This window comes from Crinia signifera, chromosome 11, assembly GCF_055691185.1.
Source record: "Crinia signifera chromosome 11, ASM5569118v1, whole genome shotgun sequence".
NCBI classification, from domain to species: domain Eukaryota; kingdom Metazoa; phylum Chordata; class Amphibia; order Anura; family Myobatrachidae; genus Crinia; species Crinia signifera.
Window position 1 is genome coordinate 100,114,461 of NC_139227.1, and position 20,614 is coordinate 100,135,074.

Sequence of the window (20,614 nt, forward strand, 5' to 3'; positions counted from 1 at the left end):
GGCTGAGCTATGGAATATGAAGCTGTCTGACAGTATGGGGTAATTTGCTATGTATGTCTAGTGCAATGCATTGTGGCAGAGGCAGTTTGAGGAGGGGTTCCTGAGTGGTGGGCACATCATTTGCATACGGCAACCAGCATCACAAGTCATGCATGCACCGGGTGGGGAGGAGCATAATATTACCGTTCTAGTGAGGTCACTGGCACACATAGCAGGTGTCATAGCCCGCCTTTATCAGTACGAGAAATAAAACGGGAAGCAAAAGGTTGAGTCATTTTGCTTTATTTATATCCTGACATTGTCCATGGAAAACAAGGAATTATGTCTAATACAAAGAGACTTGTCTTTATAAACATGGATGAACCAATAAATAAGACAGAGAAAAACAGCAGAATCTAAACATGAGGAGGAAGATGATTGATCAGCATACTGGACATTAGGGTTATTTATCGGAGACCTGGAGGCAACACCCCGCTTCTCACAGAGGTCACTATTCCTGAACCAATGGGAAACTCTGCTCAAAAAGGGGTCAGGTTTAAATCTCTTTCTAGAACACATGAAGGCTTATATAGCGCAATGGTGCGGATCTTATTGGTGCAACATCTGAAAGACTGAGTGGGCAAGCCGTGAGATGTGATAACACAGCAGCCAATCAGCTCCGGTCACTTTTCAAACCCAGCCTGCAACATGACAGTTTGGAGCTGATTGGCTGCAGAGTCATCACTTCACAAGGCTTGATAGATCTGCCCCCAGAGCCGAGAGGAGAGATGATGACATAGAAAGCGATTCAAGCCCCTCGTTCCTATTTTTCCGCAACATTTTCCCTGTAGGTCTTAAATGACCTAAAAATCTGATTGTTTTTTCAGTGTAGTTTTAACTTATTTTATTGCATCTTTAAATACACTGTACAACTTAAATAAGTAGATCTATATTACATGGTTCAAGGTATATAAATGCTAAATTTTGTCAGGCGTATATTTAGATAAGTCGCGGTCTGCACAGTGCGGAGGCAGCCGCTCCGACCGCAGAAATCCTCCACCGGACAATTCTGATTTCCCAGGCAGATTTGCCTACTTACGTTTCCCTGACATAGAACAGATCTGCTCTGTGGATACAAATGAACTAAATGCACCGGCCTGAGCTTATATGTCGTATCCAAGGGCAGCACAAAACAAACCTGCCTGGGCAATAGAAGTCACACCTTCCCCTTTCACCAATTCCCAGCTTATGAATGACCTTTGGACACCAGGGGCTTGTACTAGGTCCCTGGCATATGGGTAGGCTGCATATCCCAGGACACAATACAACTGCTCAAAAAACTGCAGGCAATACTTGTCCCATTTGGTTAGTTCGTAAAATAATAAATAGGCCATGGCAACAAATAATTATAATAAAAAAACAAAAAACAAAATAAAAAAAGTAAATCAGAAAAACAAAAAGAAAAAACAAAAAGCGAGAACGTAGACTTGGACTGTGCTTCTATGCGTCTAACTGAACCCACCAAGGTCAGAGTTCTAAAGAAGCCAACTACAAAGAGTGGAAGAAAAAATAAAAAAAAATCACGCATAAAAAAGAAAAATTAAAAAAATATATGCGTTAAAGTAAAAATCTGCTGCATAAGTGTAGAATCCTGACCATTTGGAAGTGTTGCGTTCTGTAACTGCATCCGTTCCATTGCTCCATCATTGCTGTTTGCACTCCGCAGGCTGTGCGGATTCTTTCTGTGTGAAATAAAACAAGGACAAGTTGGTAACGTGAGTCACATAGTATATCACCAGTCTGGTGGTGCTAGTAGCATCAGAGATTCCGCTACCGAGGAGTCTGGGAAACACACATCAGGGCTCAGTTAGACAAGCGCTTGGAGAAGGCGTTCATGCGGAGAAGAACGCGGTGCCAGTAACCGCCACTGATCACAGCTGCGACGGGAAGGGGCTGAGCTGAGGGTATTAGCAGATGCAGAGGGGATGCATGAACACCTTCTTCCAAAGCCTTTGTCTTAACCGAGACCTCAGGTAACCATAAAACCACCAAATTCCCCCACAGAGATGGCTATTCCCAGATAACCTCACCAAAGGATAATACAGCAGTACCAGATATACAGCCGTTCCTTTCTCTGCCCAGCGCTTCACCACAGCCCTATCACCAGGAAAATATCCATGCCACGTCCTAGGTGTACCGCAACCACAGGAGGCCCAAACATTTCCAGCGTCAACCTGCACTAATCTGTTACGCAATGTGCGCACATTCTGCCAGGTGAATGGAGAAGAGTGATCAGCGGCTGGATTACTGGATTTCCCCTAAAATCATCTGTTATTGTGCTTTTACACAAGGGCTCACTGAGATTTAGGACCAAGTACATTTAAAGGGTGCAAAATTTGCGCTGGATGCAGGAGACTCAGGCAATTTGCTTTTGCACGCACCACAAGACCTTTCTTTGCCACGAGCACTAGGAAAATGTACTATCACAGTGGACCTCATTCCAACTCATGTGTCCGCTCATGTTAAAGTCGGAACCGATGTGAGCGGCAGCATCGCTTTTATGCCAAGGAGCAAAATCAAGCTTGATTAACCCAACAGGACTCATCCCCCTATTCCCTTCCCACTATAACAATAGTCAGTCAGAAAAAGGGGAGCTTGAGAAGAATAAAATCCCACATCAATAAATCCTCCCGCACACACCAGGAAACCTCTACAAGCACCGTGTCCCTCTGGCACAAGATCCTGGGGATGTATGAAAGCAGACCAGCTGAGAGGAGGGTTGTGATGATGCTCCAAGATTTGGCTGCCAACCAATCTGCTCCAACTATTTCTATTCCACCTCAGTACTTTGAAACCTTTTCAGGCTCTTATGCCCAAGGCAGCAAACGTTCCCAGAACCAAGAGGGATGAGCTCCAGAATCACCACCCAGTGCAGTCCGACTAGTTGGGGGATTGAGGGCTTCCGGGAGCACAATAATAATAATAATAATAATAATAATAATAATACCAAAAAAAAAAAAAAAAAAAACAGCCTGGAAACTGGGATTTTATCTAGGATTCTCTAATTGAATAGCCCCGGGCGTTAAAAGTGTGAGGCGATCACTTTTTTTTTTTCTTCACACCTGGTAAATTACTGAATTGAATTAACTGAACAGATGACAACATGTACACTTCTGCATTGTATAAAAAGAACCGATTTCCACAGGGAAGGAGAGGCGACAGGTAACCTACTACATTACATCTGAACAAAATATTACAGGTATAGGTCCCCACGTTACATATCACTGATAACATTACTCAGATGTGCACGTATAATGTATACGCTGGTATCTGTGCAACCCCTCACTCTAAATGATTAGGGATACTAAATGACACTTTACATTTCGGTCACCTATAGAATATCATCGCCTCTGGTCTTGTAACTATATGCTTCTGGTTTTCCCCTTATAAGGACGGGCCCATTGATCTCTCATATAAGCAATGCCTAAATTGCTATACCAGTGTAATGGTTATCTATGTCAAATTCAATAATGTATAGAACATTACTTTTATATTAGATGGGAAGCTATTGTGTATTTCCGTGCTGTAATTTAGTATGGGCGATCTGGTCATTATACAACAGTGCAGTCAATGTGGTGTATGAATAAGTGTAGCAATCACTAGTACATTGGTTGACGTTTTCTAAATAGACCCAATATTGGTGAGAATGTAGCCAATCACCAGGGACGATTCATTTGGTGCCATGTCATACTGATGTCCAGGCAATGAGGTCTCTGCTGTAATATACATGTGACCACTAGGGGGTGTGATGATGTAACGGACACACACTGACTGTACAGGAATGTTAACACGCAGACAACACATACACTGAAGTGCCAAAAGTCATGAGATAACAGGATGTACCGGTAACGGTAGTTGCCGCCACCATAATGTGACATCCTAGTAATGGCCAGACCTGCATCAGTTGTAATCAGACATCCCGTGAGTCAGTTTGGACAGCAGCTAGGCTGCACATGGCGAGGCAAATGTGAATTATAGGCGTTTGAACGGGTGGGACATTTCATATTTATCCTCCTTTTACGATGTCGTATGTGTACTGGGAATACACCATGAAAGGCGTCACCACCTTCTGTAGGGGTGTGGTATGGGACTCGGACAGTCGGGATCCCGACAGTCATTATCCCGACTGGCCAGAGTCAGACAGCATGGAGAGTGCAAAAAAGCCCCTTGCGGGCTCGCTGCGCTCGCCACGCTGCGGGTGCGGTGGCTCGCTACGCGAGCCACCTATTTTGTTCTCCCTCTATGGGGGTCGTGGACCCCCACGAGGGAAAATAGCGGGTGGCAGTCGGGCACCCGGCTGTCAGCGTTTTGACAGTCGGGATCCCGACGTCGGGTAAATGATTGTCGGGATCCCGACTGTCGGGAACCCGTCCGGCACCCTTCTGTAGCTCAGTGGCCAACCACTAGTGCTTAATGGTCGTGACCAGTTGTCAGTGGTGACAGACACTATTTTATATCTCAGCCACATTCAGTGCAGGAGGTCCCAGACACACATCCAGCCGGTCAGTGCAGCGTTCTCCAGCTTCTGTGGGATATGGGAGCAGAAGACCACCACAGATCCCCTTTAATCACTAGGAGACCAGACAACACCTCACCTGGGCTCATGATATCACCATTTGGACATGTGGCCTGGTCTGATGAGTCACTGTTCCAGTAGTTTTGTGCCAATGGTAGGGTTCGGGAGTGGTACAGATCCAAGGAGGCAATGGACAAAGCAGGTTGGTGCCGGTTCTATAATGGTGTGAGGTGTGTTCACGTTGCATGGGTTAAGTCCGCTGGGCTCCATTGACTGTTAAATCACTGCACTTATGGTGCTTGGAGACCGTTTGCAGCCCTTCATGCATCTCAACGATGGGATATTCCAGCAGGATAATGCCCCATGACATCGGTCCTAAGTTGACCAGAATTGGTTCAAGGAACATTCTAGAGAATTCCAACTTGTGTGGCCATGAACCTAATTGAGCATGTAAAGAAAGATGGTGGAGGGATCTGCTTGCACCCAAGATCCTCCACCTACAACAGGGAGCTGTGGGACCAGATAGACTGGGTCAGCATCTCTCCAGAGTACCAGACACTGGTGGAATGGACGGTGAATTTCTGCACATCACTGGGCTGGGCTGGGGGGTGTGGTTATGTTACTAGGAACCTATCCCATGACTTTCGTCCCTTTAGTGTAGTTATTAATTATGCATCTGTTAATTATACAGCAGATGGAGTAAGAAAGCAGCGGTACTATAATCTATATAATTGTGCGTATACCACTCTTCAAAACTAAATCTCTTAGAATCTGCATAGGGAGTAGTGATCCCAACCCCCCATTTACAGATCTGTAATTCTCTATGGCCTCTACAACGCCATGGGTAATTAATACTGCACACAATTACAACATATCATACACACAATGTCACTGTTTCCCTTGCGGCAAAATACAAATGCAACTTTGTGCACACCAGCCACACGCGAGCTCTGCAGACTACACTGGTAGTCAGGCCCACGAGGAAGAGCAGGTAAGGGGGGTCTTGCTTTAATACCACCAGTGTAGCTCTGCACAGGTAACATAACGCGCTTGCAAACATAACTATGAGATCTGTACAACAGTGGAACTGTGCCAATAAGCAGCCGATGGGGCGCTAAATTAGAAGTATTTTATGCACAGCTGAAACACAGAAGATACATCCCATTAGAGCCCGACAGACAGGATGAGGGATGTGCGGTGAAGGAGACATACAGTATACTGAAGGGAGAAAATAGTGACAGGTAGGGGGAGCGAGGGGGAAGAAGGGCATTGTTACGAATGGAATTCTGCCTTACCTAGGATTGCATGAATGACAAACAAGAAAAAAAATTACACCTAAGCAGGGGAAAAAAAAAAAAATGGAAAAGATCAATCGAAGTGAACATGGAGTGAAAATCTGAAATAGTAAAACACAAGATTTGTCAAACCTGAGACTGTACAGGGGGTTAGAACACAAACATTACATAACAAACTGCTGCAGTAACTGTGTAAACGCAATAAAGCACCAGTTCAGTTGTAGGACCGGAATTAGTCTGCTGGTAGCCACAATACTTAGCTATTGACTTTAAGCCCTAACATATATATATTTTATTATCAGTGACCTTATTAGGTTTATGTAGCTTATAACAGTCTGATGATTTTATATATGCAATTGACACTAAAAAAAATAAATTAATTTTTATCTATTATCCAAGGGGACACTGGTCTGGTACCATAGGTAAAGGTGGAGCCATAATTCTGCCTAGTGGTGTCCACGCAAAGGAGTATCCCCCCCCCCATCCCACTCTGTTCTTGTCCCTCCAGATATGAGGGTTTCCTGCAATGTGGCAGCCAATATAAAATTCCCTTCACCAGAGACCCATCACTGGCAGTGCCCCATTATGGACACTGAAATACACCTTCTGCCAGGCCGCCCAATCCTCCAGCAGACCAGGTGGCACATGCAGATGGGAGGAAACGCCTCTTCTCACTACAGCTTATAATGGAGGAAAACCCAGAATTGGCAGCATTTATAACAAAAGTACATAAGTTTCAACGTCTACACTCCATGGAGGCAGAGACTGTGGGCGGAGGTGGGGGCGGGATATTAGTGCCACGGATACAATTTACCAGCTGCCCCCACTATACAGGGATGCAGTGCAAAAAATTCAGCTACAAACAAAGTTTTTGGGGTGATATACACATTTGGAACACAAAAAAACCATTGTTCTAGTACAGCTATTCCCAGCTTTATTAAATAATAAAGTTATACCTTGTAAACAAAAACAAACAAAATAAATAATTACAGCTTGGTTAGTACTTTAAATCTCTCCGAGGCCTACTATAGAGCAGTGGTTCCCAACCTGGTCAAGTACCCCCAACCACTCACGTTTTCCAGCTCTTCTCACAGAATCACAAATGAAATACTCAGCTCTACAGATGGATCAGTGAGCAATGAGTACAGCTGCCAGATAACAGTTGGGGGTCCTTGAGGATAGAGTTGGGGAACCACTGGGTTCATACACAAGCCTTCAGTCCCCAATGAGCATTAACAGGTCACATTTTCCTGATCACCCGGCAGGAGCGCTCTCTATCACCAACTACCACATTTTAAGACTCCACAGAGGACCTAGAAAACCTGGCCTGTTAGTGCCCCTTGAAGACAAAGGTTAGAAACCACTGGACAAGTTTAGGATTATTATAAGAAGCGTCTTACAAGGAATCTTTGTGTAGGACAGGACTTACTTTAACAGGATGTTGATCATCCTCCTCTTCCTCACATTCCTCTTCGCCTTCCATCTCCTACAAACCAGAACAGCCGGTGATATTATGTACAGGTTTATACAGACAGTAGAATTATAGCTGTAAACAAGACACTAAGGATCCAGGATGGACGATCTAGAACATGTGTTACGCAGCACAATAGATTAGAACAAGAAGTATTGTGTCCTCCCCTGAAGCTAAAATCAGGATGGGGAGGGGGAACCTCAGTACTAGGCTCTGTTACCGATGTGCTCCCTTTGTACGAGGCCTGAGGGGACGGCATGCAGTATCTCCTAACCCAGTGACCAAAGCGGTTTATTACAGATAATACTAGATAGAGTCTGGACCCCTTATAAACCCTGAGGAATTAATGCATTGAACCCTTCACAAGTGGCAATAAACCCTGAGGACTTTGCCACCATATAAAAGGGCAATATGGCCTTGGATTCCAGGACTTGTGCCTAGAATGGGTAACGTTCTCCAGCATTCCTTCTGTCTGACTGGTCTGGAGAAGCCCCAGATCAGTGGTCACGGGCATCGCAGACCCAGCCAGGAAAAGTTTCTTTGAACAATCAACGATGATGCCACCCAAGACTATATATTCAGTTGTGCCTTACAGGGAACAGAGCAAGACTTCCTACTAACATAACAAAAGACTGGCACGTACCTCCTCTTCTCCTTCTTCACCCTCTTCAAACTGCAAGAAATGCACCAGAATCAATATAAGGTCACAAAGCTGCACAGCAGGTAACGCTGCGAGACACGGCGTGCCATGCCGGCTAACCATGAAATCATTTCTTAATGGCAGGACACGCTGCCAACCTCTGTTCTACAGGAATCAAATACATCACACTTCTTTCCCATCAAGGGAATTCACATGACATATGACAATACAAACAGCTGAAACAAGAGAACAGCGGGAATATGAACGTACACTGTCCTCATCCTCAATGGCCTCCCCAGTGAAATACAGAACCGCTCGTGGAACTACCCTCTCCCGGAAAAAGTGACCAAGCTCAAAATCAGCTGCTAAAGAGTTCTCCGTCTCTTCATCCTGCAAAGAGAAAGAGACCTGGGTTATATTGGCTGCACTCTCTAGGCCACATGTCTTCAACCTGTGGCCCTCCAGATGTTGTAGTAGAACTACATGTCCCATCATGCCCTGACAGTTTTGGCATGCTCTCATAGGAAAAAATGTGGCAATGCATGTTGGAACATGTAGTTTCACAACATCTGGAGGGCCACAGGTTGAAGACCCACGCCCATCCGTGTACAATTACTACATTCCCTCTCTATTCCAAGCTGTCCTCAGTGTTCTCAGAAATCTCTTAATGAATTAAAAACACGGTGATCTGAATACATGTATTCGGGAGATGTCTGGAGGCCCAGAAAGCATTGGGCTGCTGGATAAATTGGAAAAATGAGATTTATGTCTTACCTGGTAAATCTCTTTCTTCGAGGACATCAGGGGCCACAGCGTTACAGTGGGTAGTAAGGAGATGGGAGAGCACCAGCACCCTAGAGGTTAAACTTGAACTGCCTCCCAGGCAGCCGGGCTCCTCCCCTCCTCTACCCCGCCTCCAGGCCAGGAAGCTCAGTTTTTTTTAACAAGCCAAGGCAGGAGACAAGATAGAAGGAAGAGAAGCACCGCACAGAAACACATTCTGAACATGTTAGTACCCTCAACCGAGGGATAATATAACATAATCATAACTTAACCATAACGGAAGTAAAGCAGGTGCGGCAGGGAGGGATCCCTGTGGCCCCTGATGTCCTCGAAGAAAGAGATTTACCAGGTAAGACATAAATCTCATTTTCTCCTTCGGGAGACATCAGGGGCCACAGCGTTACAGTGGGACGTCCTAAAGCAGCCACCTATGGGTGGGGACGCGCCTGTGCCGCAGCCAACACACTCTGGCCAAAAGCCGAGTCCTGGGAGGCAAACGTGTCAAAAGCGTAAAAACGCAAGACAGTCATGGCGGACGACCAAGTCGCCGCCCTGCAAATTTGCTCAACTTTAGCACCGCCTCTTACAGCCCAGGACACCTCCACAGACCTAACGGAATGTGCCCGAATCCCTGCCGGAACCGGGAGGGAGGTGTCCAAATATGCCTGCCAGAGCGACTCCGGCGGGCAGTAGTTTGCGTAGAGGCGGGCCACCCTCTCATCCGAACACCATATAGTACAAAGAGAGAGAGAGAGTCTGACTAGTGCAACAGCCTAGAACGGTGCACATAGCACATAAATGCGCCCCGGCCGGACAACGTCCAAGGAGGACCAAGCCGTAGTAACAACAGACTGTCTAAATGCCGGAACAATAATGTCCTGGTTGACCTGAAAGCCGGACACCATCTAAGGTAGTTGAGAAGGGATGGTAGGAAAAACCGCCCGGTTATAACCAAGAACTTACAGGACAGAGCTGACAGGTCAGAGACTCCCCTGGCCAAAGCTATCGCCAACAAGGAAACGATCTTCCAGGCGAGTCAACACAGGTCCACCGACCGCAAGGGCACAAAAAGGTGGGCCCTGAAGAAGTCAGGATTAGAGAGATCCCAGGGGGCAACCGGGGTAACTAAGGGAGGCTGGATATGCAAGACATCCTGCAGGAATGTACAGACATCCGTCGACAGGGCCACCCGTCGACAGAACAAGATGTGCAAGGCTGAAATCCGAACCTTTAAAGATGATCAACGCAACCCAGCCTCCAGACCCTTCTGCAAGAAGGACAGAACCCTAGCCAGGTAGTAAGTCCCGGAATCTGAAGCGTAGAGTTCGCAGCAGGAAAAGTAAGCCCTCCATATGCAATGGTACACCCCATCTAGGGAGGTTTCCTCGCCCTGAGCATGGTGGAGTTAAACCCGCTGGGTCTTACCCGGGAGGTCTCAACAGCCACCCCGTCAAAGCCAAGTGCCTCAAAGCCGAAAGAGAGAGGCGGACCATGAGAGCATGCCTGTGTCCAGGGGTAAGCGAATAGGAGGGGCTACTGACTGCAGATCCGAAAACCAGATCCGTCTGGGCCAAGGTGGAGCAACCAGAATCAACGTGCCGCCCTCCGGCTTCAGCTTGCGAGACATTCGCAAAAGGAGGAAAGTGGTGGAAAGGCGCCATCAGTGTGGACGGCCACGGAGCGGACAGGGCGTCTACCAGGCAAGCCCCCCCCCTACGGGTCGCAAGACCAGGACCCGCACAGTGGTGGTTTGAGGGTATGGCGAGAGGCCGTCAAGGCCACCTCGGTTGGGCCCCACCGTTGTACCAGCATCTGAAACATCACTCTAAGGAGGGTCAAGTCGTCGGCATCACAGGTCTGACGGCCGAGGAAGACCTCCACCCAATTCTGGACTACCAGGATAAAAATTTCTGAAAAAGCAGGGATCATCTCTGAAAGATGCCGGATGCTTCTGTCATAGTGGGCTGACAACTAGTGCCACCCTGGTGGTTAACATATGCCACCCTTGTCGCAATGTCCGACTGGACTTGCACCGGCCAACCCCTAAGTTAGGGTTCCGCCAAGCGGACTGCCCAGAAGATTGTCTTTAGTTCGAGGACGATGATGGAGGGCTGGGCCACTAGAGTGGTCCAGATACCCTGGAACGACCTTTGAGAAGTGACCACCCCCCAAACACGGGAGGCTAGCATGCATGGCTCCAGTAGCGAAGTCCCGTCCAGAAGCCCCCAGGAAAGGGGGGCCCTGCTGGAGACCAGGCGAACTTCTGGGCCTGGATATTGTGGGAGGAAACCGGAGTACCAGGAGTAAACCCATGCAAGTCTGGGGAGAATATACAAACTCCGCACAGTTAGGGCCATGGTGGGAATCGAACCCATGACCTCAGCGCAGTGAAGCAGTAATGTTAACCACTACACTATCCGTGCTGCTCCTTGGACAGTATTGGCATGGAACTTGAGCCTATTCTGCCAATGCGAAGGCCGATCCACCAACCCCAGGGACCCCACGCAGGCATGCACAGACACCTGCCAGGGGGACAAGAGATGTCTGATCCTGGACTGTAGAGCCAGATGGCAATCCCCCAGAAAGGATATCCTCTGCCGAATGGTATCTAAACCGGCCCCCATATTTGGCACTGGCCCAAATAAAAAGGAACCCTCAAAAGGGACTTTGAGTTCAGGCCTTCCAAGAGCACAGACACTGGTATGTGTGTGCAGCTATGGCCGAGGGTGACCCTCTGGAGGCGATTGGTGTAATTTCTAGAGCCGTCACCCCCAGGTAAAGTGTCACCTGATGCTCAATAGAAGGCAGCAGGGTTTCCTCCGACACCCCTTATGCAGCGTCCGCTGTGAGAGAAGTTGCTCACGCAACTAAGGCCTTAGCCACCCAAGCAGATGCCTGGGGCAGGAGTGCGTCCACTTTAGGGACAGTCTCCCAGGGGACTATGTCCTCCTGTGGAAGGGGGTAAAAGGAAGGGAAACCGCCGATGGCAAGCTAAACTTCCTGTTAGGAATTTCCCAACTGATGACCTTAGTCGAGTTCACTGATTTACGGAATAAACCCAGAATACACCTAGGGAGACACCCAAAGGTGTAGGCGGCTCAGCGGGGTCGTTTAAGGTAAGGACCTATTTGACAGCTGAGACCAAGGTCGGCACCTCAAGACGAGGTGGGGGGATTCACCTTATCACAGGCCCCCCATCTTCCATACCGTCGTCGACGGTCCCCTCTAGACAATGCTAATCCCAGGTGTCCTCCTCTCTGTGTCTGCTGACAGAGGAGTCTGGATGACGGGGGTATCTGCGTCTACCTGCAGGTACAGAGCGCTTCCACTGTGCGGGGAGCTACACCCGCCAAGGATGGGGACGGCATTTCTGGGGACCTTGTCCGGAGGCAGATAAGCACTCACCCAAGGGATGATGCCGATCCAAGGCTGCTACTAGCTGCACCGGCAACGGGGTAAAAAACGTGGCCCAAGCAGGCTCCTGTTTTCTAGAGGAGGCTGTACCTGTGGGCATCGCCCTGGCATTGTAGCAGCCTGCGTATAAGCAGTCCTGTACTAGTAATGGGGGCATAGGCCAGCATTACAGGATGTACAAGACATCCGCGCCGGAGCCCCAGAGTCACTGGAAGACGTTGCAGTATTATAGCACTGTGAACCGGTTGCTAAAGCACAGGTAAGACAATATACTACAATTATACCAGGGATACAATGGCATAAAAATAGGCAGGTAGCCTATACGGTACCACTACACAGTATTTTCCTGACCAACAGAGATAGTGTTCAAGCCATACACCGTAAGCTGGTACTACGTATACCTTGCGGTGGCGTAGACATTTGACCCATATGTACGGCTAACATACTTCTGTTTTAAATTTTGCATTGTGGGAAGAAACCGGAGTGCCCGGAGTAACCCCACTGAAACCGGAGTGCCCGGAGTAACCCCACTAAAACACGGAGAGAACGTACAAACTCTGCACAGTTAGGGTCATAGTGGGAATTGAACCCACGACCCGAGCTGTGAAGAAGTAATGCCAACCATCATCCCATCTGTGCTGCCCACGCAGTAAGCTAGTACTAGGCACATATAGCAATCATTGGCAGGCAGCCTTTCTGACAGGCAGTGATAGTGTTACACAGTGCACAGCCAGCCTGTGATATACATACAATGCAGTGATATGCAGTGATATACATACAATAGACAGCTGCCGTGATATAGACCGGCAGTCTATTCTGCAGTATGCATCTGAGCCAGCTTGTAATAGACATACAAAGCAGTGATATAGACATACAGTGCAGTTATATATATACACAGGTGCAGTGGATATACTGGCAGTCTATATGGTACAGACAGCGCAGTGCCAGCTTGTATCTGACATGCAGATAAACTCTGCACAGTCTGGGTCATGTTGGGAATCGAACCCATGACCTCTGCACTGTGATGCAGCAATGCTAACCATTACACCATCCGCTCTGTCCTTTCTGCTTCCGACAGGCAGTGATGGTGTTAATTCACAGGATACAATGTTTCACTTGGCTCTGCTGTGCCCAGAGTTTGAACTCTGTCTGCTCTGTAACCTGACTCCTGGAGGAGATTATTACAGGGGAGCCCAGGCAGTGAAGGAGTGGAACCCCAGACTGGCTTGATAAGCTCTCGGTGTCCCTCCACACATGTTAAGTCAGAATGACATAACCAGCAATACATGGCCATATAGTACAGTGTAACACAGATTAAACTGACAGGCAGCTAAACTGTTAACAAACAATGCAGCATACAAGGGCAATGCAATTAATGGCACAAGGCTCCTTTCAGAGCACAGTACTGTACAGTATCCCGAAGGAGGGGTACAGGGGGGACATGCCCAAATGACCCGGCAGTGAAGGAGTGGAACTCCGGGTGGCTATGAGCTCCTCCGTGTCCCTCCTCACATGTCGCAGGCAGGCAGGAAGGGATTACAGTGGCGGGAACTCTCTGTGCTGAGCACAGTTCCCTGCCTACTGTCCCCGGGTGGAGAGGCTGATGTGGGGGGAGCCTTCTCAACCCTGCTGACAAATGGCCCCCAGGGAGGTGTCCACATGCGGCGCCGGTAAAAATGGCGGGGATCCGGCGCTACCGGGCGGCCCCGCATACCTGGTGCCGCTGCCCACAAACCGTTTCCCTGGTGGTCCAGCGGGAGCGGGTGGCGGACCAGCCGTCCGCTTGTCAGCGCAGTCGGCGGTCCCCCCACCGAACTGCTGCAGCCGCAATCCGCAAGCGCGTTACCTTTTGTCAGGTCCCCGGCGTCCGGTGGCGGCTGTGGCTCCCCCAGTGCTGCTGCTCTGTCACTGACAGAAGTCAGTGTAAAAGAAAAATGAAAAATAGGTACTCTTTACCTAGAAGGGCGCCAGCGATTGAAATCGCGGTCGTCGCGGGTAAAAATCGCGGTGATCGCGGTCATCGCGGGTAAATCGGGATGACCGCGATTTTCCCATAGGGAACAATGTTAAAACAGCAGATTGACCGCGATTTTACTGTTAAATGCCTCAATGGACCCGATTTGGGGCCAAATAGGCCAAATTAACCCTTAAATGTCCCCCCAAATTTTTAACGCCACCCCACGATCCACGCCAACCCGAAGCGTGGCGAGCGCAGCGAGCCCGCGAGGGGCGGCGGTACGCGTCCTCCGACCTTTTCATGCCCTACTATCCACTAGGGCGTGGTGTGAGAATAGAATAGTGTGGCGAGCGCAGCGAGCCACCGAGCCCGAAGCGTGGCGAGCGCAGCGAGCGGACGCGGATACCTTCACAGGTAGACGCGTCCCCTCGCGGGCTTCAAAGGTGTCCGCCTCACCACGGACACCTGTGAAGCCCGCGAGGGGACGCGCATAACTGTGAAGGTATCCGCTGCGCTCGCCACGCTTCGGGCTCGGTGGCACGCTGCGCTCGCCACACTATTATATTCTCACACCACGCCCTAGTGGATAGTAGGGCATGAAAAGGTCGGAGGACGCGTACCGCTGCGCTCGCCACGCTTCGGGTTGGCGTGGATCGTGGGGTGGCGTTAAAAATTTGGGGGGACATTTAAGGGTTAATGGGCTCTGTGGCCCATTTAACATTGATTCCTATGGCCAAATCGGGTGGATTGAGCCATTTAACAGTAAAATCGGGTCCATCGCGCCTTTTAACATTGATTCCTATGGGAAATCGTGAGCATCGCGTCGCGAGCATCGCGTCGCGGGCATCGCGGGTACATTTATGGCCGGCCGCGACGCGACCGACACGATTTTCATGTTTAACATTGGTTTCAATGGGAAATCGCGGGCATCGCGTCGCGGCCATACATAAATGTACCCGCGATGCCCGCGACGGGCGCCCTTCTAGGTAAAGAGTACCGAAAAATAAAATATAAAAATCAAGTTAGGCTGCTAAATAGCAGCCCCTCTATTAGGTGCATCTGGCTCCTGCCAGCACCCGAAAAAACTGAGCTTCCTGGCCTGGAGGCGGGGTAGAGGAGGGGAGGAGCCCGGCTGCCTGGGAGGCAGTTCAAGTTTAACCTCTAGGGTGCTGGTGCTCTCCCATCTCCTTACTACCCACTGTAACGCTGTGGCCCCTGATGTCTCCCGAAGGAGAAATTTAGTTTTTTTAGGCGGCATTTCTATCATTTTACAAGTGACAAGGCCAGAGCCATTTCCTCCGGTGGAACGTGGCAATTCAAAAAATTTTTTTTAAACATACATATTTCACTTCCCTCCCAGGATGCAAGGGATTATTGTATTAGTTTGCATTCCCTTTAGAATATAAGCTCTCACGAGCAGGGTCCTCCTCCCCATGTGCCATTTGCTCTGAGACTTTTACTCCTTACAACACCATCCAACACAAATTTCTGCCACGTACTTGTCCTAAACTGCCTTGTACTGTAAATCCTTGTTTTTGTTAATTTTTGTAGGTGCTGTGGAACCCTTGTGGGGCCACATAAATAAACTATTACTATTCTAGTCTGTGACCGGTCCCTCTGAAGGCATGGCATTCACTGATTCTATTAATGCTGTGGATTTATTGTCGTATGTCGAATTCTCCAAAGTAACTCTAGGACCGAATTTGTATGCCATACACATAAAGTGACATATACAGATATTAATAATACAAGAAATGAAAATATGCTATGGTTGAAATCTACGCGTGGAAACAACCTCTATGAAAATTACTCACCAATTCCTCTCCGGTAACTACAGACAAAAAGGGGCAAAAGACAAAAAAATAAATTAAAAAGAAAAAGTGATATAAATGCATGTAAACATACATATACCATAATAAATGTATTCCTAAATAAAACTGCATTTTCAAATAGAACTCAGTGTTACACACGGTGTCTTATACAAAACAGAACACAGAACGCGGATATTTAGACAACTAAATGAAACAAAAAAAAAAATCACATCTGGGATAAAACTGAAGCAAGAACAAGGTGCGGTAAAACAATAGAACCCAATAAACAAATAGTCATTGTTGAATGCTGGTCATACGTGGCCACACTTGGCGTGACTGGACAAACTGAGGGTAGAAGAGTTGATCCTTGACCCTTTGAGTGCCAAGGGAATTTGTCAAAATAGGTGTCAAAATTGGCAAGCAAACCATCTTTTTATTAACACTTTGAATGCCAACGTCACTGAGAGATCCTCAAAATATCCATAAAAAATGCCAGAGCTGCTCACAGCGACTATTCTCTATTCTGACTCGGCTGTATTTGTATTTAGAACAGTCACTATGAGCGGCGCTGGCATTTTTAGCGGATATTTTGAGATCGCTCACTGCCACGTTGGCACTCAAAGGGTAAATTCACGTGGGGTAGGGATTTTACGGCGGCTGTGACTGGACACATTTGGTGGATAGCGGGTTTGTGGATAGTATGGTCAACGGCCGCACATTGACTAAAGCATTATTTTCATTGGCTAATAGGACCAAGCAATAAACTGCAGGAAAGTAGGAGATTGGGGGAGGGGAAGAGTTTGGGTGACACAATGAAACATGACCTCTCACCTTTGATGGGAGTGAAAAAGTTGAAGAAGGACTCATTGGGGACTTGTTTCGTTATAGTACGTACAGTTCCACGGCCCTTGTGCTTCTGCTTCTTTTTTATCATTTTGACTGTAACATTCTTCCCCTTCTTCCAGTCAATGGTGCACCTGGTGTAAGGAGGGAGACAGAAATGAAATAAAGTCTATATGTATAGACGTGGACATGAATCAAGGGGTAGATTGGGAACTAAAAGTGGCCTGATGCGAGCGGCACCAATTCAATGTAGGTGGAGCAAACACTAAAATAGGCGGGCTTAATACAGCACTACACCGATGTGGAATATAAGGGAGTATAAGACTTGTCAACATTCAGGAAATAGACACCAGAATGTCAACAGTCAGAAAGCCGACATGAACATATCTCAATAAAGCATTAAGGCCAACATGGTTAAAATGCTGATGCCAAAACGTACACACACCTTTGGGTATTTTTGGTGTCGACGTGTACTATGTATATTTACTACAGAAGCTCAGTCTTAATTCAAGGGAGACACAGAACAAAAATCAGCACATCATCACAGCCATGAGCCAAATGTACAGTGATCTCCTGACAGTTACCAGACGGCAAAGTGTATTCCTGTACAAGTGCCAGGAAGCCTCTCACTCTGCGCTACTAGATAAATGGAAATAATGACAGAATAGAAATGCTGTAATATAGCGCTGGGGCCGGGATCACGGGACTACAGACGCCTGACTTCGCTGATCTGGAAGGAGAGCTCAAAACCAGAAATCGCACAGAAAAGTATTTTATATCTTAAATATAACTGTACATCCGCAACAAAGATATAAAATCGTGTAGTCATTCAATCCACCAAATGCTAAATCATTCAGCATCTACCTCCTATGGGAAGAGCAGCTATACCACCTGCACATGAAGCCTACAATAAGCCAACATTTGATATGCTCATTATTAAGGCAATATGCGGACTGGCTCTACAGTATATCCGATTGGCTGAGGTGGGCAACACCCAAGTCATGTTGTACTGTATGCCTTAAACCCAGGTACAGACCTATACAATTGACAATGGAAAAAAAAAAGGGGAGAGAACCTGTGCTCTACAATGGGTGCAGCCCTGCCCAAAAATAGTCACCACACTATTGAAAAGATGTCAAACAAATGGAAAGCTGGTGCTCCACTTGGGATATTAATTATGGGAGCACCGTACCCTATCTATACAATTGTCTGCCCGTTCTCCACATATCGAGTGAGCGGACATTCATCGCAAAAGCGCGCATTATGGAAGCAGGAGTGTTAACCGTTAAACAGTATATAACGCTCCTGCAACTGCCGGAACCAGGAAGTCGCATCTTATGTGCTGCATGTGACCGCCCAATCCCCAATAAAGCAGCTACAGCCCACCTTCTGCTACACCCGCCTCACAGGGGTCGCAGCTGGATGCACACACAGCCCAGCAGATTAGGAGCATACCTGATCACCCGGGGATAGTACCCAGCTTTGGTTTGGGGGAACACACAGAAAGAATTGTGAACACGTAGATAATGTCCGACTGTCTAATTCATCTCACTGGACCATGAGCCAGATTACGAGGAAGGGTGCCGGCACGAGAAGCCTTCAAAAGAAGAACAAGGGGTCATTTTTAGTGCGCTTACCCTTCACAATCCACAATCTCTGGGCCTTCAAAGGAGAAGGGGTCGGTAGAATCTGGCTCAGACTTCATCTTGTAGGTTTTTGCCAGGATTTCGTTCGTGAAAAACTCGTTGGGTTCAAAAAGGAACTCTAACGTGAAAGACTGAAGGACAGTAAATGTGGTTATTTGGGAATGATTAGTATAACGGAACATAATTCTATATAAAGTGGCCGTGCCTGGTAGATATTGTCCGGCCGTTGGGCAGCCAATCATATGGCAGATTCCCCCCCAAGTGTTCTAATCATCCATTAAAAACCACAGTATGTATGAGCAGAAGCCGCTGACTACAGGCGAACATACTACATAACAAGTAACAGAGGCCACAACATGGTCACTCACCATTGGCTGACCAGGGTCCGAGAACTTCACCTTTACATCCTGTAAGTGCTTTAATATTGGCTCGTCGTACTCCTGCAAAACAAACGAGGTCTGTACAACAAGGGAAAAGCAGAATTGTGTATTATTTTTATGAAGTTCAACTGCCAAACCCACATCCAGTATCAGTGGGTTATATTTATTGGTCACATTATGCCCTCATTTCAGTGCTGCCTAAATAGAAGGGAATGGGTCGTTGCTGCATTATACAGCTCAGATACAGATAACGGCCTATCAAGCAGTACAGGCGAGTGTCCTAGTTCCAGCTGCTGTGCTTACCGTCATACGGCTCATTGACAAAAGGAACCAATATAAAGTGAATGTACTGTATGTTAGGCATATGGTTCTCCTGTGCCAGCTACCATGTGGAATACATCCTTGTGCATGACAACAACGTTTGAAAATATTAAACTAAATTTGTGTACTCTCTCCGGCACTGGATTTGAATGCATAGCAATCATTTACTTGCACATATATAGTGCCAGTTACATATCATGTACCCAGTAGTGCCAGTTAGAGGTCCACAGTAGTGCTTTTAGAAATAAGAAGAAAAAAACAAAAAAAAAAAAACAAAGAAACCCAGTAGATTCTGGAAACTATGGTTTTTGGAAAAATTTTGGATAACAGACACTCAACCTGTATGTGTATTCAGGAAAGCATATGCCATTACTGGGAGGATGATACAGCGACTTACATTGTAGGTTTAGCTGCAGGGACAACTAGCAAACGTCATAACATCCATTGGGCCGGTCACAGATGACTAGCAAGCCCCACCCACCAGCGGTTACTGCAACCAACCGGTCAGTGTACACAATGTTCCCAGAGGTGGGCTAGGCGTACTGCTGCTTTCAGATATCCAGCTAAACATGGCCAACCAGGCAAATAGACACCTAGAAACCTCCAATTCCATGCTCTGTATCCCTCATGTAACTTTAATAGACAGTAGTCTACAGTTCACGATCCCATTTCACCGAATGGTGTTACCCAGGTGCACAAGTTACATCTGCCCCTGACCTGCAGCACAGCAAGGCGTTACCCAGGTGCAGTTACTTGCTCTTTCCTGCTTTACTCCTAACTCAGAATGTCTCCAGTGAGAGACAGACGACTATTCTTCTATAAATTACATCAAAATGAACCGCTCACCTGTAAAGATATATTGATCATGTCTACATTCCTAAATATCGTGAGCCAAAAGTCTGGGATTCCCTTGGGATCTTCTGTAGTGGGCGTGTCCGATATGGTCATTTTGTTTTTCACTTCCTCCTACAGATAAATAAAGAGTACATCGGTCAGCCTACACGGCCCATCATATAAGCACTAAACATGGGAATAAATCATGGGTACGTTCCAATAAAAAGTGGTAAAATAATATAATTAAATACTGGTTCAAAAAAAAAAAAGATAATTTTCTCTGAATTAAACAATCTACATAACTTTATGTTTTCTCTGCTACACCAATAGAATCTTGACAAAACAATAGGCAGCTGACATATACTGTAGCAAGAGGGGTTATCTGCAGTCTGAGCTACTGAAGGAAGACCCGAGAGATTTGGCCAGATAGGATGACACCGCTCCCGCAGGCGCCACAGTGACACAACGTCTCCGCTCAGCCAATACAATAACCATTAACTGCACATTGTTATTACACATTCAATTCCATTACTGTCAGCAGTAGAGCAGAAGACCTCACTGGCTGGGGAAGTAACACAATAACTAGGCATTGATGGGGACATAGTACAATTCCATAATCTCTAGGTCATCTATCAAGAGTTCTAGGTCACGCTGTGCTTGTGAG

General features: G+C 47.2%; 1 protein-coding gene across 3 annotated transcripts in view; it reads right to left on the bottom strand.

Annotated features, from left to right (window-relative positions):
- Positions 1 to 266: 266 nt before the first annotated feature.
- The window catches only part of NAP1L4 (nucleosome assembly protein 1 like 4), a 29,102-nt gene continuing 8,754 nt past the window's right edge, over positions 267 to 20,614 (bottom strand). The window contains exons 6-15 of one of the 3 annotated variants that reach the window (XM_083163926.1): positions 19,963 to 20,082; positions 18,784 to 18,873; positions 18,407 to 18,546; positions 16,758 to 16,903; positions 15,930 to 15,946; positions 8,232 to 8,351; positions 7,965 to 7,994; positions 7,280 to 7,336; positions 5,851 to 5,890; positions 267 to 1,721 (exon numbers count right to left, since the gene is read on the bottom strand). In XM_083163926.1, the coding sequence (XP_083020052.1) occupies positions 5,885 to 5,890; positions 7,280 to 7,336; positions 7,965 to 7,994; positions 8,232 to 8,351; positions 15,930 to 15,946; positions 16,758 to 16,903; positions 18,407 to 18,546; positions 18,784 to 18,873; positions 19,963 to 20,082 (726 nt within the window). In that variant the 3' untranslated portion in view covers positions 267 to 1,721; positions 5,851 to 5,884. The remainder of the gene's footprint in view (positions 1,722 to 5,850; positions 5,891 to 7,279; positions 7,337 to 7,964; positions 7,995 to 8,231; positions 8,352 to 15,929; positions 15,947 to 16,757; positions 16,904 to 18,406; positions 18,547 to 18,783; positions 18,874 to 19,962; positions 20,083 to 20,614) is intronic. The other 2 variants (XM_083163924.1, XM_083163925.1) reach the window with 2 other exon arrangements.